Source organism: Protopterus annectens, chromosome 11.part0, assembly GCF_019279795.1.
Source record: "Protopterus annectens isolate FY-2018-M chromosome 11.part0, PAN1.0, whole genome shotgun sequence".
Lineage (NCBI taxonomy): Eukaryota > Metazoa > Chordata > Ceratodontiformes > Protopteridae > Protopterus > Protopterus annectens.
In genome coordinates, this window is record NC_056745.1 from 1,049,473,494 (window position 1) to 1,049,501,146 (window position 27,653).

General features: G+C 39.4%; 1 protein-coding gene across 1 annotated transcript in view; it reads right to left on the minus strand.

Annotated features, from left to right (window-relative positions):
• LOC122815018 (kinesin-like protein KIF21A) overlaps positions 1-27,653 on the minus strand; it is a 1,294,913-nt gene that overhangs the window by 989,008 nt on the left and 278,252 nt on the right. Inside the window, exon 8 of the mRNA XM_044087270.1 lies at positions 23,198-23,285. Coding sequence (XP_043943205.1) covers positions 23,198-23,285 — 88 coding nt within the window. The remainder of the gene's footprint in view (positions 1-23,197; positions 23,286-27,653) is intronic.

Consider the following 27,653-nt stretch of genomic DNA (forward strand, 5'->3'; position numbering starts at 1 on the left):
ACTCTGGGCCTTTTGTCCGGTGGGGGCTGAGAACCTCTGATAAGAGTAATTAAATCCTCAGCCATTTTAAGCATCTGTTTCTTAGGCATGGGGCCTGTAGATGGGCCCTGTGTAGCTTGTCTCTTAGAGTGCACGGCTGCTTTTGACTTAGTGAAAGCCTTGATGGAGAAAGAAAAGGAAGGACTGAAGACACCTTGAGTGGAAGTGGACCTGTCCACATTCTGAGTTTCAACGCCAATAGTGGCTTCGGTATCTGCAGCCAGGGTGTAGGCCGAGGAGCCTGTGACCTCGGGCACAGGAGACACCGCCAAAGAAGTGTCATCGGTAGTCAGGGGCTGCGTAGGCGCCTCGCTGAGAACTGGACCACGTGTAGTCGGCTTAGGCGTGGTGTTGGTAGAGGCCACGGACCTCGTGTGTCAGTCCTTATCTTTTGCGTTTTTTAGACAAAACAGGAGTTGGAGTATCCGACGACATAATATAATTAAATGCTTTCCCAAAATAATGCTGGGCAAACTCCGCCCGACGCTTAATGGTGCGCTTGTTGAATGTAGCACAAAAGCGACAGACCGAGACGTCGTGGTCTGGGCCTAAACAAGGTATACAGAGGGAATGGAAATCCTTATGTGGTATTTGCTTCCCACAAGGAATACAATTATTAACTTTGTCTGACATCGGTCTGAGACAAGAAAAGTTTCCCCAACAAGGTACTTGGCTTTCAAGAAAACTTCGGTTTCCAATTTTCGTAATCTCAGGAGCTGGCCGACCAGCACTTGCGAACTGCTTCTGCTTCGGGCACCGCGCGGCAAGAAAGACTGAAGAAAATGGCGTCGGCTGGTTCCTTTATACCCCCTGTCACACTGACGTCAGGGAAGAAGCGACGACAACCGATGCCGGACCTAGACTTTGGAATTCGGCTGACCGGGGACTTGCCTGACGGCAGGATAACCCATCTGTTATGACTGCAGCTGTATGCACGATGAACATCATGAGACACCAAGGATATTCTCTACATTATGCTGTAAAGGCATTTACAAAGCTTCAACCCTGTCCCTCAGCACTTACACAAACCCTTTTAGTAGTGTGTGTGTGGTCTCTGCACCACCACTAGACATGAGGGACACACACAATACATTACCTCAATTCTTTGGGGAAAAGATGAAATACAAAGGGGTGGGTGGGTTCAATCCCTGCACCCATGACACAGAGCAGTTTCTCACGAATGAGCCTGAACCCTCTACACTAACTGAAGAGATAGCTGAAGAGGGATTTTTATAATAATAAGACATATGAAACTAATGTCTGGTATTATTCACGGATTGTAATAGGCATTGAGTTACAACAGATGGGGCATGTATAAAAGGCAATAGCAGAAGCATTTTGTAAAATCAAGGAGAATTGAGAGGAATGGCTGTGTGTTCTAGTGGGAAACACTTTGGGACAAAGCCTGGAGGAACATTAGATGACACCTTGGAAAATTTTTAAAACTATTACTTAAACACACTAAAAGTTAATAGAGCAACAAGTCTAGCAATGCCCCTGTCTTTGTAAATTACAAATCAGTCAATAATGCCTGATGTTAAAAGTTTTTTCTTCATGTCATTCATAAACTGCATTATGTACGAGAAGAAAAAAATTCTAGTATCTGGCATTAAGGACAGATTCTAAGTATTCATGACTAACAATGACAGGGACAAAAATAAGAACATATATTAGGGACTATTGTTTGACCACAGAGGAAATGAAAGTAAATGGAGGGTTACCCACCTTTCCTTTACACTGTTCTGTCGATGCTGCTGTAGATGACAATGTAAATTAAATAACCCACAAGTGCCCTTTAATTATACTGTAGTTTATTACTTGTGCATTGTGTGTCTGGACCACAGTATATTTGAAGGAGAAAGTACAGTTGCACAAGTTATCTTAGGTTTGTGGGTATGTATGAAGCTAGATGCCCTTGTAGGCCACTTCAAGCCTATGTAATTTTCCTTTCAAAGGTGAGAATCAAACCCTCTACCTTATGTGAGTACACAACTTAACCATTGGACCAACCCCCAACTTACCATAAGACTAGTTGTTTGAACAGCTCCCTGTTGCAGTAGCCCAAGCTATACAGGTTATATTCTGCCAAGGATATAATAACTAGCCATTATCCAAAGTTTACAAGCACCGGAGGGTTCTTTCCCTTCATTTATACTGTGATGCACACAGTTTCCGCTATATTATTCTTCTGAGATCAGACTACAATTGACTAAGGGAGTTTGACCTTTTCTCCATTGTTGTGTAATGTCAGGTTTAGTATATTTATATTCATGGGGATGTGAGAGGTTGCAGCAAACACACTTGCTTGATGTGTTTCAGCTTCTCAAAATATACACTGAAAGTCTAAAGTTTGTGTCTACTACACTGAACCTCAGTGTTAGTTTACATCAATGACTCAGTATATCTACCTACATATATCTAAAGAGACAGAGATAATTATAAACACATGCACACAAACATGTGTGTGTCTGGTTTCAGTTCAGAATCTCGAATTACTGAAAACTTGAATTACATACGGTCGAGACCATATGATCGAGTTTTCAGAAACTGGAAAGTCTGAACTGAAATAAAAAAAATATCCAAAGACATCATTTCGGCAGGGGGGCAAGCCCACCTGCACCCCCCACACTCCCCTACTTAAATATACCAACTCTGAGATTGCGCTACAGTGGGGAAAAGGGAACTCTCCCATTCCGCTCTGTATGCAGAAGCGTAGAATGTGAGATTTCCCGTTTCCTTGCTATAGTGTGATCACAGAGCTGGTATATTTAAGTATGGAGGGTGCAGGGGGGCTTGTCCCCCTGCAGAAATTATGTCTTTGGATTTTTTTTTTATGTCAGTTCAGACTTTCTAGTTCCTGAAAACTCGATCATATGGTCTCGACCATATGAAGTTCGAGTTTTCAGTAATTTGAGATTCTGAAGTGAAACCATGTGTGTGTATGTCAATAAAAATGTATATACAGTAGACATACAGAGACAGACAAATAACAGAGAATGTGCATTAATGTATCACCTCAAGTCCAGGTGTAGAAGCATGTTCCTCCCTTATATACCATACTTCAAATAATATCAAGTCATCAGACAAAGCAGAGAACAGAAACTGCATCAAAACCAAAAATACTTCTTACACAGGACCTGACAATATACTAGGTCACTTAATTAATAAATAGTGTTAGACATGCCCTTGCAGACAGACTCCTTAAATTGCAAATACCACTCGAAAACTAAACCAAACTGTCACAAAAATACAGGGTGCCTTTGGTGCTATTATCATCAAATAATTGAATAAATGAACATCAATTCTAGCTTCAATAAACAATTCATTAATTAAGCTTTTAATGAATTGGTTAGCTTTGTTATATTCATTACAAGATGCTAATTCATATGTATCTGTTGTCAAAATGTCCCTTATGTGTTGTAAATAATCTGGCATATCCATAAAAAACAATCCTCCTCCCTTATCGGGGTTCATTATATGTATATATTAGCTTTTAGCAGACAATCAAGACTGTCTTTCCTCTTCACATAAATTGTCTATAAACGATGTTTTTTCCTTACTTAATTCTCTAAGATCTATTTCACAAATTCTTTCAAAACTAGACAATGTATTGTGAAGGGGTGGATTATAGCAGCCAATACCCAAGAAGTTATAAATATAAGCGTCAATGTGAGTAGAGTTTTTTCTGAAGAAGTTTCGCAATTTAGTGGAACGAAAAACATATTTTATTTTTGCGTTTAAAGTGAATAAATGGTGATAGTTAGAAAACATCGCTTTCCTGGCATTTTTGTGACAGACTCCTTAAATTGCTTAGCTTGTGGTCTTGTCCTTGACAAGTGGCACTCTGCAGTTGATGTGTCCCTCCACTACTGCAGTCTTACAACCAGTCCTGGAAATTACAGACCTAACAGCCTTACAAGTCCCATTTACAAAGCCATGGAATATATTATAACTGACCACATAAGCTAAAATATCAAGAATCTTAATAGATCTGACCTTTCCCCAATAGTTCTGCTTTGTGAAGGGCAGATCCTGCCTACTGAATCTGGTAAACTTCTTTGAAAGGGCTACAGAGACTGTAGACAGTGACTTTGCCAAGACACATGGCATATCTTGACTTGGCCAAGGACTTCAAATTCATTCCCCATGTTGGCATCATACAGAAGCTAAATGCTTTAAAAATAGACCCATACACAGCAAGGGGGATAGAAAACCAGATGAAAGACGAAATCCAAAAAGTTTTACTTGCAGGTCCCAGGTCAGAAAGTATGAAAGTGGCCAGAACTGTTTAACCCCCTCTTTGCAGACTTTGCTAGCTAAAAGTCTTGGCTTGCTGCTTAGAGATCTGAAAAGTAAATATTATAGTGTTTAGACAAAAGGAGGCAGCAAGACAGTATCTGCATGTGCGCACACACAAACACATACATATGCATACATATATCTAGTGTAGGTTCAAGTGTGTGACAAGCACAAAAGCTATGAGTCATGATATGAATTTCTTAATCCTACAATGACTGGCATGACTCTCATGAAAAAAGAAGGTACAGCCTCAGACAGGGTACTGGCAAGGTGTAAGTGGTCATAAGACTTGGCGACTTTGGAGTATCTTTGAATCTATAAAAATGACCTCTGAAAAAGCTGAACAAGAGCGCTAAAACTTCAAACTCACATAGCAGTTTATTTGAGCTCTTGTTAAAAGGCATGCTACTCTATCACCATCCCCCTTGGTCTGACCACTACAGATTTTAATTTACTTAATTATTTATTACCATATGTTATCGGGAAAGTCTGACTGGGCCAAGAAAGCCCCCTTTTCAGTGGAGGCCCATGGAGAAAAACTCCACAGTTAACAAAAATCTTACAAGAAGTCATACAATACAATACAACACAACACAGCATAATACAATACAACACAACACAACAAATGTTAACCATCACATACAAGTTAAACATTTTAGTTTTACTGCAGCAATGAGGACATTATTTCTTGGAGACTGCTTATCACCAGAAAGCCTACTAACTGCTTTATAGGTAACATCTTGGAATCTATGCTTATATTCTGTTCCTGGTGAGAGAAGGCGAAGAGTGCATTGATTCCTGACTGTTTCTGGCTGGGCAGTGAGTGTTTGTGCTTAATGTTCCTGACTGGTCTGGTTGCTATTCAAGGCATCTACAAGGAAAAGCCTACAGACCCTTGCATCATCTAGGACAAGACTGTGGATCATCAAACAGGCTGTGGCCTGCTTCTCATCTTGGGATTGTTGCTAATGTTTTGCTTCTGGTGACAGAAGAAGCAAAGTAGTATTGTATTCCAGCAGAGTGAAGTTGTGGTGTAGCCAGGCAGTAGCCATTCATGCAACTCCCCTCTTTTCATCACTCTTGACAAGCTAATTATTTGTTTTCAGTAAGTACTGCTTGATTTGTTTCTAACTTCAGAATATCTGCCTAAATACTTCATTCTTAAATTTTTAGGGTCTACGTAGTTTCCCCTCAAATGTTTAGCAGTGCTCTGTACGGACTAAGACACCTTGAGTGGCATTTTTTCGATAGAAGCACAATTGAAATTTCTCAAATACCTAGTTGCACACAGGACAACTAGTTTGCAGTGAAAAGCAATGAACCCACAGTTGCAAACCTGATACTCCTGACACTGATGGATATTCTCACTCCAACTGTCTAATTAATAAAAAAGGGTCTGTTGCCATGGATATGAACTTTCCCATGGTCTGTTACCAGCTGAGTGGATATGGGCATTCTGAAGCAGTATAGTAATTGACTCATGTTTACTGACAACCAGTTAATTCACAAACGTATACAGTTCGCGAGAGATGTATTTACACAATGTCACTGGAGGGAAAGCTCTCACATAAAGGCACTCCTAATATCAACAAGGTTGTCAGCAGTAAACATGCTGCAGCCATCACACACAATTCAAAGTAGACATATCAACCCACATATGCTGTGGCACTTAAATGTAACCTTATTAAACCACCAAGATCTCCTAGATGAAGTACACATGACAAATACCCTCAGCAACGCCAAATGCACTCTGTCAAAACAATAGCCACATCAACACATACAGCTACATCTCATAGAGCCTGTATCTCTAAGCCCATAAGGCAAGCCACCACACAATCCAACTTTCTAGTCATTGGAAACTCCATTGTGAGACACACTGATATCCTTCTCACCAAGCTGAGTAAGGAGAGAGTCACGGTCAGTTGCTTATCAGGGGGGCTAGGATCTGCCACAGCAAACACACACTCAGGTCATGGGAGCACAAGTACCAATATGACTCAGTCATAGTCCATGTGGGAGTAAATGACTGGAAACACTCTGTCATAGTCCATGTGGGAGTAAATGACCGGAAATGCACCTCCCTAGACTACATGAAGAGACCCATCATGGAGCTCTTGGAATACATGTCTCAGGCTGGTATGAGCCTATCACTGAGCTGCATTTTACCTTCTCCAAGGATGATTCCACAATACGAACAAAAGATGACTGACTTTAATAATTGGCTTAGTTTCTGGTGTCATTCTAATGGGATGCAACATTTGTCAGCATGGAAGGAGATGGTCAACAGACCACACTGCTTTGCCAGGGATGGTGTGCATCTTGACCCTCTACGCTTTAGAATATTAGCTAAAACACTATCTTCCCCATAGTGCCTTTTTTAGGCAATACAAAACTAAAAGCACTTCTGACATAGCAAATCAAAACCAATAAAATCTAAAGGTATTACTGCTCATTGCTAGGAGTCTAAACAAAATCTCCACTCCCTAGAAGCTCTCTTCACCCCAAAGGATGCCGACATCTGTGAGGTCAGTGAGACATGGTTTAAAGCCGTGCAGAGCATACCAACAGTGCATGGTTATAATGCTTTCCACACATTTTGACCAGCAACTTCACAGGCAGGGACTAAAGATGGCGGTGTCTTTATTTACATCAAAAATAAATATACTTCAAGGCTGGTCAAACAGGACAATGCACATGAGGTGCTCTATGTTCAAATCACCATAGGCAAAATCCAATACCACTTTCTTGCAAGATTTAGATTTCCCTCTATGACTCAGGAAACCCATACCATGTATTTAAACATATTAGAAACACCATCTAACCCAATAACATATTCATGTGTGACTTTAATTACCTCACTATTAACTGGGAATCATATATGAAGCCAAGTGTATATGCACAGAGATTCCTAGATTTTGTAAACACAAACTTCCTGGACCACAGTCAATACACCAACCAGGGCTGCACCCATACTGGATCTGGTGCTCACTAATATGGGAGACTACTGCACACCCCCTACTGTAATGTCTTCCCTGATAAGATCAGACCACAAAAATGGTCATAACCTGGCAAAATTTCAAGCCCTCATAAACCATGAGGATACGGTTGCCTATGCAGAACTGTTCAAAGAAACCCTGTATAAGCATGCTAACAGCTGCATAGAGGCAGCTGTACCCACCAGGTAGTAGTACAGAACTAACTCAAAAAACAAGCCACCCTGGTGGAATCACAAAATCAATAGGCTGCATAATAGAAGGAAGTAAATCATGGCAAAAATTAAAGGTGCAGCACCCAGCAGGATAAAAGCACTCTCAAACTAAACAAACAACTCAGAGGACAAATAAAATGTACCAAAGCCAAACGTGAGGTAAGTTTGGCCTCCCAGGCCAAGGACAACCACAAAGCATTCTTTAGCTATGTCCGCAACCTCAAAGGCAATACACAATTGTGTGCAGAGCTCATTGTAAAGGCAGCCACCTATACTGAGCCAGAAGATATAGCAAACCTTCTGGCTGATAAATTCATCTCCAACTTTACCCCTCTCTCCCCCTCAACCTTCCCTCAGGAAATACCTTCAAATATAACTCCCCCTAATATCACTAGGGAACAGTTCCTTAATGCTCTCATGAAGACCAAGAACACTGCATCAATGGGCCTAGACAATATCCCAGGATGGCTTCAAAATAGTATGAAACATGACCTATCAGGTCCTCTGGAATTACTATTTAACTGTAGCCTCCATGAATGGAGAATGGCAACAGTCATCCCTCTGCACAAAGGTGGGACATCTCCAGACCCTGGAAACTACAGACCTACAAGTCTCACTAGTCTTGTATGTAAAGCCATGGAAAGAATTATCATGGAGATGACCAACAGAAATATAGTAAACCTCAAGACACTTGACCCAACCCAGTTTGGTTTTGTTAAGGGCAGATCATGCCTACTCAACTTGGACTTCTTTGAGAAGGTAACCAAAGCAATGGATGAGGGAAAAATGTTTCGTACTGCCTACCTTGACCTGTCCAAGGCATCTGACACCATACCTCACTCAGGCATTGTTGACAAACTCAAGAGGTTAGGTACAAACTCATATGCCACTTAGTGAATAGCCAACTGGCTTACAGACAGGATCTAGGAAGTTAGAATTGAGGAGTCCTCCTCTACAAAGAGGCCAGTCACAAGTGGAGCCCCTCAAGGATCAGTCCTTGAACCGCTCCTTTTTGGCATTTACTTCTCATAACTGAAGTAAAGGCCACTGTCAGTGGTCTCTGGCTGACAAAATTTGCATATGATTGCAAATTAGGAGCCGTAATTGAATCCCACACTGACACAGACAAACAACTGGTGTCAGAGCCATGGACTAAAACTAAATGCCAAGAAATGCATAACAGTATCCTCTGGGAAGTCATCCATCCCTGGTAACTATCACACTGACAACACACCTCTCAGAGTTGACCCAGTAGTCAAGAACTTAGGGACATAGATAGTAATCTAGCCTTTGACCATCACATGTCTACAGTCATGAGGAAATCATTCTATTTTGCATAACTTATAAACAAAGGTATGGCATCTAAGTCCAAAGAAGTCATTTTTCCACTGTATTCGGCATTCATCAGAGCTGTCACTGAGTAAAAGACCCCATTGGTATGCAACTAACGTCCACAGAAGTGCCTCACTACAAGAATACAGAGCGTAAGTAAAATATCCTGTGAAAACCACCTCAAGGCTCTGTCCCTGTATTCTGTCTCCTACAGGCTTTTGAGGGAAGATCTTTGCCTGGTATACAGGGCACTGTCAGACCCCATTCTGACGGAACTCTGCACATCCACAAAACAAACGGCCCAGAATTAACCATTCAAAAGACTTAAACCTTGCCTGTGATATAAATAGGACCTGCTGGAGGACAGGTATGCATCCCAGAAACTACCCCATCTACGGAACAGGCTCCCCATCCATGTGAAGCAGAGTTCCTCCCTAACCCAATTCAAGTGCAGCTTGGACAACTGGATGGGGAACCGGAAATTCATCCCTGGTTTGGCACCCATGTCTCTAAAGGACACAGGCAACCTGTAAATGGTTCATCTCCCAGGCCCCAGAGCATCAGAACTTGTCAGAGATTTGGGATGTGTGGCTAGGCTTAAACAGACCCTCATGGTCGTTAACCTAGTAAACACCTACCTATGAACCTTTTTTTAGAATTTACATTATACACACATATATGCACACATACACACATATATATATATATATATATATATATATATATATATATATATATATTAAAAAAAATTTATATATGGTCCCCCTTCAAACCATCGAACGTTTAAAACATCGAAGTTCATATCATCAAGACCATAACATCGAGTTTTAAAATATCGAAGCTTTGAAGGGGAAGACAAAGGTAGGTGTAGGTGGGAGAATGTTTGTATTTATGCAGAGGACCAAGGTGCCATGCATACTGTGTGTGTCTATGTGTCATCTGTGTGACGGCACTACAGATAGGATATGGAAAATCTACCGTTTAGTGCTTCTCCATACAGTGCTAAACTGGAGATTTCCCTTTACTCCAATGTAGTGCGGTCTCGGAGTTGGAATATTAAAGTAGGGGAGGTGTGGGGGGTGCAGGGGGGGTGAAGCCCCCCTGCATACAATTGTTAAAATGTATTTTTCTTTTTTTGGTTACACTTGGAACCTTTGATGTTTCAAAATTCAATGTTCTGGTCTCGATGATCAGAACTTCGATGTTTTGAAATTTCGATGGTTAGAAGTGGAACTATATATATATATATATATATATATATATATATATATACATACATACATATATACATACAGACATATCTATACATAAACGATGCTGTAAGCACTTTCAATAGCATCTTCATGAATACTCTAAACTCCTTAGCTCCCTCTAGGAAGATCAGAGTAAAATCAAACCATGCTCCCTGGCTCTCCAAAGAGACTAGGTCCCTTATGAAACAAAGAGATTATGCTTGGAAAACCTGGACTAAAACTAAACAACCACCTTTTCTTCAAAAATGCAGGCAACTGAGGAACCTTGCAAAAAAACATACAACTAATGACAAAAAGTTATACTATAGCTCTACTCAGCTTAACAACAAATCCAATCCTCAAAAATTTTGGTCAACTCTCAACATCATCTATCCTGGAAAGCGCTCTAATCCCTCCTCAAACCCTAACTCTTCCTCTCAGGAAACAGCTACCCCCCTGAATAAACACTTTATATCTTCCATCCAAAATCTGGTAACCTCTTAGCCAAACTCTACTTCGACACCCACCTCTCCAAGTCCCACTAACACAACTTTGTTTTCTTTTGAGCCAGTTCCCATTACTTATATCAAATCTCTACTACTCAAGCTAAAACCTTGCTCTCCTTCCACTGACAATCTATCTCCTACATTCCTCAAACTTGCTGCTGACTCAATTGCCTATCCTGTATCTATACTAATTAATCGATCTATTCTGGAATCAACTGTCCCCACCCTTTGGAAATCTTTCTTCACTACCCCTCTTCATAAAGGTGGAAACTCCACTGACCCCGCAAACTACCGACCCACTGCCATTCTGTCCCCCCTCTCCAAGATATTAGAAAAATGTATTCACTCACAGATTCTCAATCACCTCCTCACACACCACTTACTTACCCCTACCCAACATGGATTTCATCCTCACCACAGCACCACCACTGCCCTCCTCTCCTTCACTCGTATCATTGCAGAGGCCCTAGACAACAATAAACTCATTTCCTGTCTCTTCCTAGATCTCTCCAAAGCCTTCAATACTGTCTCTCATCCTCTACTACTATCCAAACTCACAAATCTCCACCTATCCCCCTCCGCACTTGCCTGGTTTAATAGTTACCTATCTGGCAGGGAACAATCTGTCAAATGGCTCTCATCCTCCTCACCTTTCCTTCCCATCTCCACTGGTGTTCCCCAAGGCTCCATCTTGGGACCCCTTTTGTTTAACATCTTCACCAATGATCTTTACACCTCATGCAAAGAATCCTCCCTTATTCAGTATGCCGACGACTCCACACTTATATCCCTCTGAAATAACATTCCTGAACTACACTCCCTGACCCAACAGGCCCTACTATCCACTGAACAATGGCTCTCTCACAACCTATTGATCCTAAATCCCAAAAAGACTAAACTCCTACTTTTCCTTCCCCGTTCTCTTTCTCATCACAAAAACCTCCTTTTTTATTACATCTTCTAACAATACAAATATCCAACCTGACACCCAAACAAAACTCCTAGGGGTCATTATCGATGACAAACTCAAGTTCAACCTACACATACTCCAATGTATAAAAAAAAAAAAAAACAGAAACTAGGTTTGCTATATCGGAACAAAAAATTCCTAATCCCTGAATCTAGACTTACCCTGGGCCAGGCACTCCTCCTCCCCTCCCTCTTATACACCGCCCCAGTTCTTACCAATATCCAGGCCTCCACTCTAAATAAACTGCAACAGACTTACCATAAAATAGCCAGATTCATTACTAATTCCCCATACAACTCACACCACTGCATTTCTTTAAACTCTCTTCAATGGTTTGAACTTCCCCAGTTTCAATTTCATATGCTACACTCTATTCTTTATAAACCCTCCTTCTGTCCATCTCTATCTTCCTTAGTCTCCATCTACATCCCATCCCGGACCCTCCATACTTCTAACCAACAATTACTTGATATCTACCACCCAAAAAGGTCAGTAGGCAAACTACTCTACAAACACTCCCTTGCTCACGCTTGGAACAAACCTACCCCTTGACTTAAGTTCAATCTCCCACACCTCACACTTTAAAAATGAACTAAAAGCTTATTTTCTCAATTCCAGGACCTGCCCTTGCCATGACCCCACCTACTCTTCCTTCCCTTTATGCACCCTCAAAAGGTCCATACTTAGTACCTCATTACACCTCTCTCTCCAATGTGTCTACTATGCATTTGCACAATTTTATGCAAACAAAAAATGTTAATTGTTGACCTATTGAACTATATCAATGTAAAATTGTTACATAGCTTCTTTTTAATGCAACTTTAACTTTATGCATGTATCCCAACATATGTGAATCGTTTTGCTATAACTACTATTATATCAATATTGTTTAAAATTGTACTTGTTTTAAAATGTATTACTGGAGCTTTTCTCCTTGGGTCTCCACTGAAAATGGGCCACAAGCCCAGATGGACAAACCCGGTTAACAAATATCAATAAATAAATAAATAAAATACACATACACATATCTGCTGTAGGTCCAGTGACAAGCAGCAAAGTTATGAGTCATGAAATTAATTCCCCAATCAATCCTACATTACAAAACATTGTGTGCGTCATACAAACTAGATCCCTACAAATTTTACTTATTTTTTCTGTCTTTTTTTTTTTTAGCTTAATGCTTGCCATTCATTTCAGTGAGATAGGATAACTACATAATTTGTCTTCTGAATAGGATTTTACTCAGATTAAACAGCTTTTAGTAAATGGGGTGCCTTTTAGGTAGCTTTTTAATATAGTTCTGTGGTAAATTTTAATCCTCACTTTAGTGTTTTAGATAATTTTGTGATATTGGTGTACTAGTGTAGGAAGGGTTAAATTAAAAAAACATTTTAGTTTAACAATATTTAATGTAGCTTCAGATGCAATTTGCTTCCAGAACAACTTTCCAGTTTTTATTTAATGCGGAGTTCATTTGTGGGAGCAATGTATGTGGGCTCAGTTTCCGAGTGCTCAACATGTATATGTTTTTATGCCTGTATCACGTGCAAATTTATTTTTTTAAGCGTGTGAATGTTGTTTAGTTACAGTGAGTGAGGCTGCACAACACAGTGATTAAAAATGTCTGCACTGTCTCACGTAAACTTAAATACTGCACCCTTTTAGCAGTGTCCATTGCCATGATGTAGATTTATGCACTTATGTAAATTATAATTTGAACAATTTGAAGGGGTATTTCAGAGCTACACAGTTAAGACTCCTATACACATAGCACAAGCAGAAAACTGTAATTCAAAGTGGAAAAGGATGATGATGAAACAGGGTGGGAAGCTCAAGAAACAAGGAGACTGGGATTTTGAATGCAGGCCTTCAAGTAGAATAACAATAATCATACAGAATATTATATTCATAAAGTAGTAGAAAGTATTCTAAAAACTAAACCAACATGGGAACGGATAAAGGAGATTCTGTCAATAGGGATGACTGCAATTAGGGATGCATACAATAGGCAAGAGGGAGCTAGAATTTATTGGAGAATACTGGCAGAGGAACCAAGGTATTGGGAGCAAATAGAGATGGAAAGGTAATAAAATGGGAAGGTGCCAAGATTTATTTGGACTGCAGCTTAGAGGCTGTATTCCCTATCAAGGATAGAGTACACGCAAAGAGAAAGTAACAGGGGGTCCTAAACAAAAGACCAGTATTGGTAGAGTTTTTAGTAGAATCCAGAAAAGAAGCTGCTGTTAAAAAGGGAATAATTAGTAGAGCATATAAAATATTGCATGATAACTATATCAATCAATCAGTGGAGGTTGGAAAGGATTGGGAAGAGAGACTGGATAAGCAATTCAGAAAGAAACAATGGGGGATATACATATGTCTACCAAATATGCCACACAATCTTGAAGTTTTAGGATTTTTGCTTAGAAATGTTTACATAGGTATTTTTATACTCCAAGAAGACTCAAGAACATTTTCTGGGAGTGTAATGAGTTGGCAGACTTTAAAGATTCCCTGCAGACTACTTTTATCAGAGATACTGGGTGAGCAAATTGGTGTATCTATGGAACTTATTTTTTTCTGAGCTGTGACACAGAATTAGAATTGCCTGGACATAGTAAGTGAGGTCGTGCTCAGTCTAATTATGGTGGCTGCCAAAAAGGCAATTGCTAGAAAATATAAATCAAAGTCTGAACCAATTGTACTAGAAGTAGTGAATACAGCAAAAGAGATAAAACAATTGGAACTGGGATCTTTAGAAAAGGGTAACAGCCAATTACTTAGAAAAAATGGGAATTGTGAGAACAATATATGCAGGGAAGGAATGGGGTTTTAAAGAAGGCAGGATTTGAAAGAGCTAAGTAATGTTTGACTGACAATAATTGGGTAGATTATAAGTGAAGTATGATATTTGCAACTACGATATGTCAACATGGTTTGTGATGTATAATGGTTGCAACTATGATATGTCAACATGGTTTGTGATGTATAATGGTTGCAACTATGATATGTCAACATGGTTTGTGATGTATAATGGTTGCAACTACGATATGTCAATATGGTCTGTGATGTATAATGGTTTCAATTGCAACTACGATATGTCAATATGATTTGTGATGTACAATGGTTGCAACTACAATATGTCAACATGGTTTGTGGTGTATAATGGTTGCAACTACGATATGTCAACATGGTTTGTGATGTATACTGGTTGCAACTACGATATGTCAATATGGTTTGTGATGTATAGTGGTTGCAACTACGATATGTCAACATGGTTTGTGATGTATAATGGTTGCAACTACGATATGTCAACATGGTTTGTGATGTATAATGGTTGCAACGATATGTCAACATGGTTTGTGATGTATAATGGTTGCAACTACGATATGTCAGCATGGTTTGTGATGTATAATGGTTGCAACTACGATATGTCAATATGGTTTGTGATGTATAATGGTTGCAACTACGATATGTCAATATGGTTTGTTTTCATTTATATAAACGCATGACTGCCTATGTCACAAGTGATAACTTAATAAAGATGTTTCTTGTTTAAAAAAACATGATTTGAACAAAAATAAACATTTATCACCATTCTAACAGCACTGTCAAGCGCTACAACTCAGATACACACAGGTAAAAGGAAGAAGGCAAACACAAACTTCAGTCCTTCACCCCAGAAGTGTGGATGACCAAATTTGCTGAGGACTGAAGGCTGGGCAATGCTATCCACTCATTTACTGATACTAAACAGATCAAACAAGGGCTAGAATATTCACATACCTGGTGTACAAAAAATGGTCTCAAGTAAAATGCAAAAACTGCAGGGGAGTAGCACTGGCAAAAAAGTTGTTCTCACCTCATTTGATATAAATGGCACTCCTCCTAAGGCACAGTCATAAAGAGATCTGGGTACTTATATGGGCAATTCTCTATTACTCAGTCATCATGTTTCCACCATACTGAGAAATCCTTCTATCTAGCCCAGTTAATTTCCAAGTAAAAATCTTCAAAATCTAAGATGGTACTCTTCCCTTATCAATCTCATCAATGAATATAATGCCCCTTTTGGCATGCAAAAATCACAGTACATCACTCAACTAAAAAGGGCCTAAAGATACTTCACCAAAAAGATCGGAGGCCTTAAATCATTCAAATAAAATAATACAACAGCACAATTCTCCTTATTCCAGCATGATCTGTGTCTTGCTTTCTGAGATGTGAAAGACACAATCCTATTTGACCTACTGTTTCTTTGCAAAATCAGTGGCTGTACAAGCATATGCACCAGAGGACCTATATATACACCCACAAAGAAAGCACGGCTCACTGGACAGACAAATTCCTAACTCATCACATTCTTAACCTATGGAATAAGTTACCACTGCAGGTCAAACAAAGTACTACTTCCACTACCTTTTAAGGTAGTCTAGCTGATTGGATAGGTAGAGACAAATTTATGCCAGGATAGTCATATACAGCCCTTCTCAATTTAGGAGGTGAGCACCATTAAGTACTTGAAAAAGGAGGCACAGCCTTTTAAGTACATCTGGTTAAAGCTGTATAGGGCTAAATCTTAAGGTCCGTGTGATCGATGGCCATATTATTCCTATGTTCCTAAGATAGAGAATTACATCAGAAGTACAGCAGGAAGATATATACAAGACAGCCCATTCATAAAAAGGCTACAAACACCTAAATAAAAGCCCACTCAGTACACAACCTAAACAGACCTATGGAATGAATGGAAAACAGTATGTTTTACTAAAAAGGCTGAAAAATGGATAAATGGAGTACATAAGGGTCTCTGTAAGTGTGATGTATGAAACATCTTGTAATGTAGGATTAGGATAGGAATTCAGTTTGTGACTTCCGGCTTCACCGTTCATACTGAAATACGATCTCTAAACCTACGTAAAAGATATTGTGTGTGTGTATGTGTGTGTGTGTGTGTGTGTGTGTGTGTGTGTGTGTGTGTGTGTGTGTGTGTGTGTGTCAGGTTTGTAAGCATACTCAGGTATCATTCAAATGGTTGTAAAATATAGCTGACTGCAGAAGTGATGGAGTGGGATAATGAAACTATTCTTTTTCCCACTCTTGTTTTATTGCACAGTTAATTTAAGAAATGGGGAGGTGTGTGGGTAGTGCAGGGTGTCTGCCCTCCTCCAAATACATTGTTATAGAGTTATTTTTTTGTGAATTTGTGTTATCAATGTTACACAACAATGCATTTTTTCTGTTCTTCACTGCTTTGTAATTTCAGTGTGTCCATTAAGAGTATAGACACATTTATTTATTTATTGCATTTGTTCACCAGGAAAGTCCACCGGGCCTAGTAGAGCCCATTTTCAGTGGAGGCCTGGGGAGAAAAGGTCTACAAAATTAAAATTAACATACAAAATATATACAAAAGATTTTAAATACAATACTGATACAAAGAAATTACGATACAAGGTTGCAAATAAAAACAAGTTTAACAGTGATATCATTTTGTTAATTACAAAGGTCTTAATCTATGAGAGAGAGAAAGAAAGAAAGAGATAGCCTAGTACAGAGGATGATGTCATATGGGAAGTTATCACATGGGAGAAAGTGAATAGTAGAAATGGCAAAGTGTATGAAATGTCAGCTGTGAACAGGAAAGAAGGATGCAGAATATCCGAGTTAAAAACATGAGAATAGGTATGTTAATGTGTAAGGTTCAAACTGAAGAGTATGGTTATGGGGTGTAAAGCAAGTGGACAGAATGAGTGAGAGGTGAATAGGAGGTGACAGAGAGACAGGAAGCAGGTGACCGAAAGAGACAGGAAGGTACAGAGAAGAATAGTGGTAAGTTTTTAAAGATTGATAGGAGTATAGCAGGTAACAGAGAAAGATAGGAAGCAGGTGACAGAGACTGGAAAGTACAGAGAAAATGGTGTTAGGTTTTTAAAGAAGCAGGTGACAAAGAAACAGGAAGGTGGAGAAGAGCAGTGGTAACTTTTTAAAGATAGAGATTCATATTCCAGAGTGGGAAATCAGCTATTGGGATTTTTTGGTGGGGTACTAGAGCAAAGCCACTGAGAGAAAAATGTAATTTAAGTGATTTTTTAAAGGAGGCAGGACTACTGATTGCTCTGAGTGAAGGAGGAAGATTATTCCATAGCTTTAAAACAGCACAGGAGTACAGCATTTGGCCAGCTGAGATTGGGTTTCTCAATAGATAACAGCATTTTGTTTTCGGATCTGAGGTGGCGATTGGGGTGGTACATGGTCAGTATGGATGAGAGGGATGGGCACCTTTCAGGCTAGAAGATTATTTTGTAGGCTGTAATTAACTGAAGGTAAGTAAGATGATGGGGAGATTCTAGCCAATTTAGTTGATGAAGTGAGGAGCAGTGGTAGGTTGAGTATTTAGAGTTTGTAGCAAATTTTGCGATTTTATTATAGCAGGCACATGTTCATGCTTTCCCTACAGTGTCGATGCTAAAAGTGAAAGTCTCAGGGATGTTGGCATAAATAAAAAAAAAAAAGTACTTCATGAAGGTTTTTATTAATAAAAAACAGGCTACATATACTTACAATGATACGGAAGAAATGTATCGCTGCACTTAACCCATCATATGACAGTGCACATCTGAAATTTGACCTGGTACATGATGCAAACTGAGGAGCCCAGTAACTTCTATATACGCTTCAATTTGGAGACCGGCCAATGGTAAGAGCCAGTGAGGTCTCTCATGAAATGAAATCCTTTCTGGTGAAAAATAATGTGTATCCCCCTAAATCTTGAGGGAACAAATGCAGGTGTTTAAGGAAAGCAAGAGGGTGGATTATTTCTCAGAAATGGCAGCAAGTAAGCTGAATTTCCCAATGCGAAAGGGAATAACTGCAAAAAATATGACTGCTGCCCACTAATAGAACTACCCTAGAGATCAGGGTTGAAAGAAAATAAAACATATTTGTTCAATAAAGAACAGAATACAACAGATGGTTGTACACTTGTAAAATGAAGTGAAGTTTAATTTGTAACGGTGAAATCAACTTTTTTTTTAAACATAAGTTTGAGATGCAAATTTGGATGAATATCACAATAAATCTCTGATCTCAACTAAAGCTCCCACCAACTCTTGCAGATGGGGACCTCAGTTTAACATCTTGTCTAAAGGTTGGCACCTCAGGAGTGCAGCATCCCTCTTATGCTTCACTGCAGTGTTGGAACTGTGAAATACAACCCCAGCATCTTCTGACTTTCCACCAACAAAGGCATTTATGCTGCCTGCTCAGCCACCTAGAAATAAGAAAGGTTAGAAAAGAACTAGTTACTTCACTGGAGCTTGTCTTTCTTGAAATACAACATAGGTTCATAGGTAGGTACTAGGCTATTAGCCCTAGGACCCATATAAGCCTAGCCAAAAATGTACCGTGGCTTTCGCCACCCAAGAAAATTATTTTCCTTTGCCCCTGTCGAGCAGAGCCACAGAGGTGATCCTGGGATGAATTTCCTATTTCCCATCCAATCATCAGGAGTTTTCTGGAAGAGTGCTAATGAGGAGCTTTGTTTGGTATAGATAGGTAGTTTGTTCCAGAGTATGGAAGTCTCTGGGACAGGAATCTATCCCTCCAGCATGTTCTGTTTATTGTGGCGACAAGGTTTAGGTCCCTAGAGCACGTAGCTCGGAGGGATTGGGATTTCCTAAGTGGAGCATATCCAACAGCTCTGGGTTTGACATAGCTTTGTATGTTAGGCAGACAATAGGCGATATGTGACAGAGTAAACCTGGAGTTTTTTGAGACGGTCTGTGTAGGGCATCTGTTTGAGGCTGATAATCCTCTTTGTGAGGTATTACTGCGGCCTTTCCAGTTGTTGTAGATGTCTTGTGAGGTACATACCAAAAGGGGTGTTGTACACTATAATGGGTCTAATGAGTGATTAGTGGGGAACAATGACCTCTTTTTTCCTGGATGAGAAACCTTTTGTGATGAGGTGTGCCATGCAGAAGGATTTCCTGACTACTGTCACAATGTGATCATCAAAGGAGAGACTACTGTCCATCTGTGTCTCAAGATCTCATCACACTTTCAGTGTTAAGTAGACTACCACCTATGTGGTAGTTCATGGGTACAGAGTTTTTACCAAAGGGGATGACAATGCACTTTTTGGCATTGAGCTTGAGGCCATGGCTTTGACACCAGGCATCTGTCTCAGTAAGGCCCTTTTGTAGGATGTCCACATCATTATGAGTTTCAATTATGGCTCCTAGTTTGCAGTCATCTGCGACCTTTGTTAGTCAAAGACCTTCTGTGTTAGCCTGTACTATAGAGAAGCAGATACCAAACAGGAGAGGACCCAGGACTGAACCCTGTGGTACTCTGCTTGTCACTGGTTTGAAGTCAGATTTTGAGTCTGATACTTTCACACTGCGGGTTCTGTCAATGAGCCAGTTGGCAACCCTTCTTCTGACATAGGTATTTATACCTAGTTTAGTGAGTTTATCTATAATTCCAGAGTGGGGGATGGCATCAAAATCCTTGGCGAGAACTAGATAGGCTGTGTGAACCACCTTACCCTCGTCTATGGCTTTGGTGGCTGCTTCAAAGAAGTCTATTAAGTTTAGGAGACATGATCTGCCTTTCACAAACTTGAACTGGATGGGGTCCAGAGTTTGGAGATTACCAATGTTTTTGTTTATAAGTTCCATGATGATAAGTTCTATGGCCTTGCAGACCAGGCTCATCAGGCTAATGGGGCGGTAGTTCCCGGGGTCCGTGATGGCTCCCCCTTTGTGGAGTGGGATAACTGTCATTGTGCGCCATTCTGTGGGCACAAAGCCTGAGGTAAGGCTATGACTGAACATGGTGCTTAGGTGGGGTGCCAGTTTGTTTTGTAGTTCATGTAGAACGCAGCCTGGGATGTTGCCGGGTCCCATGGATGCTGTGTTATTGGCTTTGGAGAGTGTGGTTTTATCTGTGCAGCTCTGATCACAGGAAGTTTGAAGTACAGTTAGCACTGAACCTATCTGCCAGGATGTTGGCAGTATCAGTTGGTTCTGTATATTTAGTGCCATTGTGCTGTAACTCAGAGCAGATCTGAGTGTTGCCATTGAGATTCTTGACAGCTATAGAATGCTTTGTGGTTGTCTTTAGAATCAGTGGCGATTTTGTTTTCGTAACTAGCTTTGGAGGATTTTATAATGGATCTCAGCTTCTTAATGAGGCTGACCAGGGAGTTACTCCAATCATGGGATTTTACTTTTTTGCAACAGTTTCTTTCTTCTGTTGTAGAGTTTGTTTATGGCAGAAGACCACCAGATTGGCTTCCTTTTTTTAGAGGATAGCATCTTGGTTCTGTTAGGGATAGCATGATCCATGCACTCGTGTAAGTGCTTATAAAGTACATTTGTGTAGGATTCAGCAGTCGTACCGCTACTGTCAGTCTGTATGGGTGTTGTGAAGTTTGCCAATTCTGTCTAAAGAAGCATGAAGTTGGCTTTGGAGAAATTTTTTACAGTGGTTTCCCTAATGGGTGGTGGAGGCGGGATGTGGATGTCTAGGGTGATTGGCTTGTGGTCGGATCTGACCAATGAGGAATTGACCTCTGGTGTGGAACACCGGTCGCCCATGTTGGTAATGACCAGGTCTAGGATATTACTGCCCATGGTAGGGGTGTGGATAAGCTGCTCCAAGGCTTTGGAATTTATGAATTCCAGAAAACGTTGAGCAAAAGAGTTAGTACATGAGTAGTTTTCCCAGTTAATGGTGGGGTAGTTGAAATCTCCCATTATTAGTGTGTTGGGTTGTACCCTAATATTTTCCAGTGTATCAAGAAATGAGGAGTGGGAATCCTGGGGCATGGTGGGGGATGTGTAGAAAGTTACAATTTGGATTGAGGTCTTGCCCAGAGTTAGTTGCACTTAGATAATCTCGGATGCATTATGCTGAGCAACTAGCCTGGAGGTGTGGATATCCTTAATGAATATGGACACACCTCCACCTTTACCATTTTGGTCCAGGTTAGATGGCTGAAAGGTGTGGTATGAATTATAACCTGGTAATGCAGAGGTGCTCTCTGAAGCCTAGAACCAGGTCTCTGTCACTGCACAGATGTCGATGTTCTCCATTTTAAGGAGTGCCTCGAGTGAGTGCATTTTGAGGTTTAGACTTCTAGCATTGAGTAACATCACCCTCAGATTTTGCTTGCTTGTACCTGTTACAGTGGTGAATTCATCATTTGAACCTTGCCTAAAAGGCACTATAGGGGTGGGCAAGAGCATTAGCCAGTATCTGGAATCCCAAGAGTGTCAGGTGCAGGCCATCTCTGGCAAAGCATTGTAGTCCGATCATGTCATCTCAGGCAGACAGATACTGGGTCCCCTTAGAATGACACCAGAAGCTTAGTCAACTGTTGTAGTCAATCACTTTGTCCTTGTACTGTGGTCTCATTCGGGGTGATGGCAGGATGCTACTCCGGGCTAGGGTCATACCTGCTTGGGTTTGCTTACATTGGAATGGTGACGCAACAGCACAATGCACAGCTGTTAAAACAAAGTATATTCTCTTTAGGATCAGTTTTGACAGGGTATTATTTTTGCCTTCTATACAATGAAATTGGTTATGATCAGCTACAATCTTAGAATTTGGTCATGAAATTGAAACTTAACACATTATTTACGTTGAAAAAATATCAGTGGGGAAAGATATAAAACAGGCAGTGAATGTGAAATGCAGCCAGACCTGGACTGTAATGAGAACCTAAATTACAAACCTTAAGATGTACATAGCATGAGGTATTTCACCTTCATTTTTCTTGTGCATGTATACATTTACTGCTACGTAATACTCATCTGCGAGTAGAATACAAGTTCTCTTCATTCAGTGAGCTTTATATTGTATTACTGGCCTGCTGTTTTACGTCCCATAACTAATCACCTTACTCTGTTTTGCAAAGCATTGTTTTAATGCATATATAGACATATACATGTCTGCATGTTTTTATTCTAGAAGGTATGCCTCTTCACGTCCCCTCTCTAAAGCCACATAATCCTGGTTCAACATGACTCTCAGCCTCCAAAGATATTTTATAAAATGCCTTTTTTTAATCTGTTTGCAATGCTTTATTACTGCCAAGTAATCAATATATTTTGTGTGATTTACCTTTGCATACTGCCTTTCCTTTTGAAGTCATGGCTAAGAAGGAACCATGTGGATCAGTATATTTACCTGTTAAATTACATCTAATATTTAAATGGGTTCCTCAAGGAAGAGGTTAAACACTGGAATGTGAGACGGAAAACACTGATTCATCAGGACAAGGCACATGGAAGGAAAATTTAGTCTAAGAGTCTGCCACATCAGTTACATGAACTACTGGGGGGGGGGGGTGTAATGGGTAACTACCTTCAGGTGTTGGTGGTGTACTACTGATATATTGCTGCTACTTATTCAGTATATTTTAGAAGCAAAATATATGCAAAATTACAAAATATTATATAACCATGAAAATAAGTAAAGATGAAGAAACAGAGTAGGCCATACTCACTGTTCCTTTTATTAACAAGAGGATAAAATGGTGCATTTATTGCCAGGTAATAAAGCTTCGTAATAAAACCCTTGCCTTTTTTTTTCTTACCACATCTGCTTCTTGGTTTTCCCTTTCCATCATTCCTTTTTCATCTGCTTTCTCAATCTCATTATCTGGTATTTCTTCAACAATCGTGCTGAATAAAAGAGAACAGGAAACAAATATGTAAAACGGATTACACTGTAAGCCATTTGGACACCAAAAACAGATGATAACATCACCACAAAACTAAAGCAAAACAACCTGCTATCAAGAAACAATGGTGCTCATACCAGTTTAAAACATTTAGTAAATAAGTAATATGTTCTTAACTATATCCGCCGATCTGACAGGACCGTCCATAGTGGGTGTCTAACTGGGCTCATCTTTTCTTCTACTTCAGTTTGGCATTGTGTTTCTTTTTTTCATCAAAAGTTCCACTGCTCAGATTAATTCACTGTGGCATTACATATTACATTAAGAGAGTACAACTAGTCTCCGAACCTGCCACATCACTTACAACTGAGTACACCTTCCTGAATTTCAAGGAAAACAATATTTACAATCTACAAAGGGGTCTCAGTCTTTTTGTTTTTAAACACTTATATTAACTTCATATGTTACACAGTGACATGGGTACACATACAATTATTTAAAAAAAAAAAAACATTACAAAGATTTGTATTTTTCATGCATTAAACATATATGGTTTCTTCATTAATAATTATTATTCAATTTGACCTTACAGAGACTGCTAAAGTTCTGCATTCCTTGCAATTTCACTCCTCCTCTTGAATGTTATTCTGCATGTAATCTTATCACAAATTCCGTTTATTTCTATTTAGTTTATCCTTCCTTTTCTAAAGATTCTACCTCAAATTCTTTTACCTTCCCTTCAACAACTAATATGCTTGTTACAGTTGGTTTAGTCTTTAATTCCCATTCACTGGTAACTGCTTTTTTGGCAGCCCACAGCATTAATCTAAGTAGGGCCTTACCATGTCCAGACAATTCAGTTTCTATATCTCATCTCAAAAGAATCATTTCCGTAGTTAAAATAATTTGTTCCCCCAACATTTCTGACAAAATACCCTCTAGGTAATTTTTTAAATCTACAAACTATTGCATTTCCAAAAGGCATTTCCCAAGTACCACTCTCTTTCCCATCACACCTCCAACAACTGCTGCCTACATGTGGAAAATAAATCTCTGAAGTCCATTTGGGTATAAAAATACCCATGTAAACACTCCAACGGAAAAATCCTAAACCTTCTAGATTTTCTTACATACTCGGGAGCACCACATATATCCTCTCATTTTTCCTTTGAATACTGCCTTTCCATTCCCATTTCAGAGTCTTTTCTAACATCTTCTGATTGCCTCATATAGTTACCATGAATTATTTTACATGCCCTACTCTCTCTCTCTCGGCTTTTCCTGGTAAGGGGTCGCCACAGCGGATCACCTTGTCTGCTCATGATTGGCAGTGGAGTTTTACAGTGTTGAGTTGCCAGCCTGGCACCCAACCATCCACGGAAGGCACACACACACATGCACTCACACCTAGGGCCAATTTTAGCATGTCCAATCCACTTGCAGCATGTCTTTGGGGATGTGGGAGGAAACCAGAGCACCCGGAGGAAACCCACAAACCACAGGGAGGTCATGCGGACTCTGCACAGAAGACACCCCAGCCGAAGATCAAACCGGAGTGCCTCTTGCTGTGAGGCGACAATACCACTTTTTTAACTGCAGCTTCTCTTCTTGACTCAAATATAAATTTAACCAGAGCTGATCTTTCGTTTAACACTCCCCTATCCTAGCCCAGGTAAATAACATTTCAATATTTTAGGGAAAGTACAGTTGTAAAAAAACTTACCATAACAGTAGCTGTCCTCTTCACTGCTGCGGTATTCATAACCTGTGGGGCCTCCTGCAAAGGATACACCAACATCCAGCCAGTATACCAAAGCCTTTACCGATTACCACTGTCGTTTGTCAGACGTATGTTCCCCACATCACTGTAGGGCATAAAGATGACAAACAGACATTCCAAACTCTGAAGTCACCACAGGAAGAAAGAGAACACGTACAACTGGGGAAAAAGGAGATACCAGAGAGGAAGGCAAACACCCCTCGGGCAGCCAGATGTTCCTAATAGAAAAAAGGCAGTGACAGCGGCACAACAGGTAGCACACTTGTCTTTGGTGCAGAAGGCTGCGGGGTCTGTTTCCACACCAGGTAGATCATCTGCTGAAACTACAATGTAGCATTACCGGGTGTTGCATTTCTGTGTGTGTTGTCTTTCAGATGAGATGTTAAATTCAGGTCCTACCTGCTTAAGTTGTTGGTGGCTTGGGTGGAGGTAAAAAAACAAAATGAGTAAGGATCCTTCATTTATATACAAAAATAATTCATACTTAGAAAATACTTAGAAATGCACAAATACATAGATATACCAACATATTTACACATATTCATAATTTCCTTTGCAATCATACTAGATGTTCATCCCTATTAGACCCATACTCCATTTTCCATAGCCACCATCTAATTTTACTTAATATTGCTGCCAAAATCCACTTAACATTAAACATAATTTAATTTATTCTTTCAATCCTTATAACCCATATGACATAAAACTTATCTGTTCTTTTAGCATATTCTTTACCGGGTTCCTGTCACGTAGTCGAACTTTTACAAGTTCGAACCTCATATGGTCAAGACCATAAGTTCGAATTTGTAAAAGTTTGAGCGTTTGAATGGAAATTTCCAAAAGTGAAGTTTCCATTTTGTTCAATGGGATGTGATCTCGGAGCTGGTATATTTAAGTAGCGGGGGGGGGGGGTGCACAGCCCCCCAAGTGAAAACAGTTTATTTTGTTTTCCGTTTTTTTTTTAATCCATAGTCGAAGTTTTATAACTTCAAACATAACTGTTCGAACATTATGTGTTCAAAGCTATAAGACTTCGACTATGTGATATAGACCCTTCTTTACCTCTGTTCTTATAATATTCTGTTTAGTCATATCCATGTTTACTTTATCCACTTTTTAAATCTTTGAAAAAAAAAACACATGTTCCACAGTTGTTTCTTCTTGATAATGTAAACATATTCTATTACTTTTTTTTTTTTTTTTTTTACATGGCAAAAGCCGGGGTGGTACAGCGTTACCGTTGTTGCCTCACAGCAAGAGGTACTCTTGTTCTATTCTCGGCTGGAGTGCCTTCTGTGTGGAGTCTGCATGTCCTCCTCGCGGTCAAGTGTCCTCCGAAAGACATGCGTGAATGAGCATGCCTTCGCTGAAGATTGGGCGTCAGGCTGGCAACTCAGCATCATAAAAATCGAATACCAATCATTAACGGACCAGAGTTCCGCTGTGGCGACCCCTAACCATGAAAAGACAAACAACAACATGGCAGGTTTCCTTTTACTGGTAAATGATCTTATTACCAGTATCTACAAAAAAGTTGACATTCTAATTTCTGATTACACCTTGTGTTTCTTATTTTTAAAGCTTTAATGTTTTTCAACTGTGAGATTTTCCCATGGTTTTACATATTACTGTTTTATCATTACATTCTTATACCATACTTTTCTTTTTCTATATCACTGATTTTTATTTTTTACAAAAATATTTTTTCTTGATAACATTTCATTTCTTCATTTATATACTCTTTCTTTTTTTACCATACCCCAAAATGTATTATACTTAGTATTTAGACAATTTTACTTAGTATTTATACAATTTTACTACTAATCTCTCACCTTTTTCAGTTATCCACTTTAAAACTTTGTACAAATTTAATAAAGCAGTATATAACCACTAGGTTAATTAACCCTAAACCTCGTTCCTCTTTATTTACATACAAAACTCCTCTTTTTTTACTCATACAAATGAAAATTTATCTGCAATAATTCCTTTTCGAATACTGTTGGCAACATAAATACACTTGCTATGTATGCTATTCTTCCCATCAGTACTTTTTCTGAATGATAATTTCTTATATTGTTCCCCCCCCCACTGAATTCTACTTGCATCTTTACTCCCAAATTTTATACCCAACACAGAAATGTAATTTATTGAACAATGTGTATATATATATATATATACATATATATATATATATATATATATATGTGTGTGTGTGTATACATCTCTCTCTCTCTATATATATATATATATATATATATATATATATACACACACACACACACACACACACACATATATATATATATATATATATATATATATACATATATCGACAGTGGATATAAAAAGTTTACACACCCTTGATAAATGCCAGGTTTTTGTGATATTAAAAAATTAGCCACACCCTTAAACTAATTCTTTGTTGAAGCACCTTTCGATTTAATTACAACATTCAGTCTTCTTGGGTACCCATCTGCCATCAATTAAAGAGACTCTGATTAACCCCAAAATAAAATTCAGCTGTCCTAGTAAGATTTTCCTGACATTTACTCAGTTGGCTGCTACAGCAAAAGCCATGTTTTGCAGAGA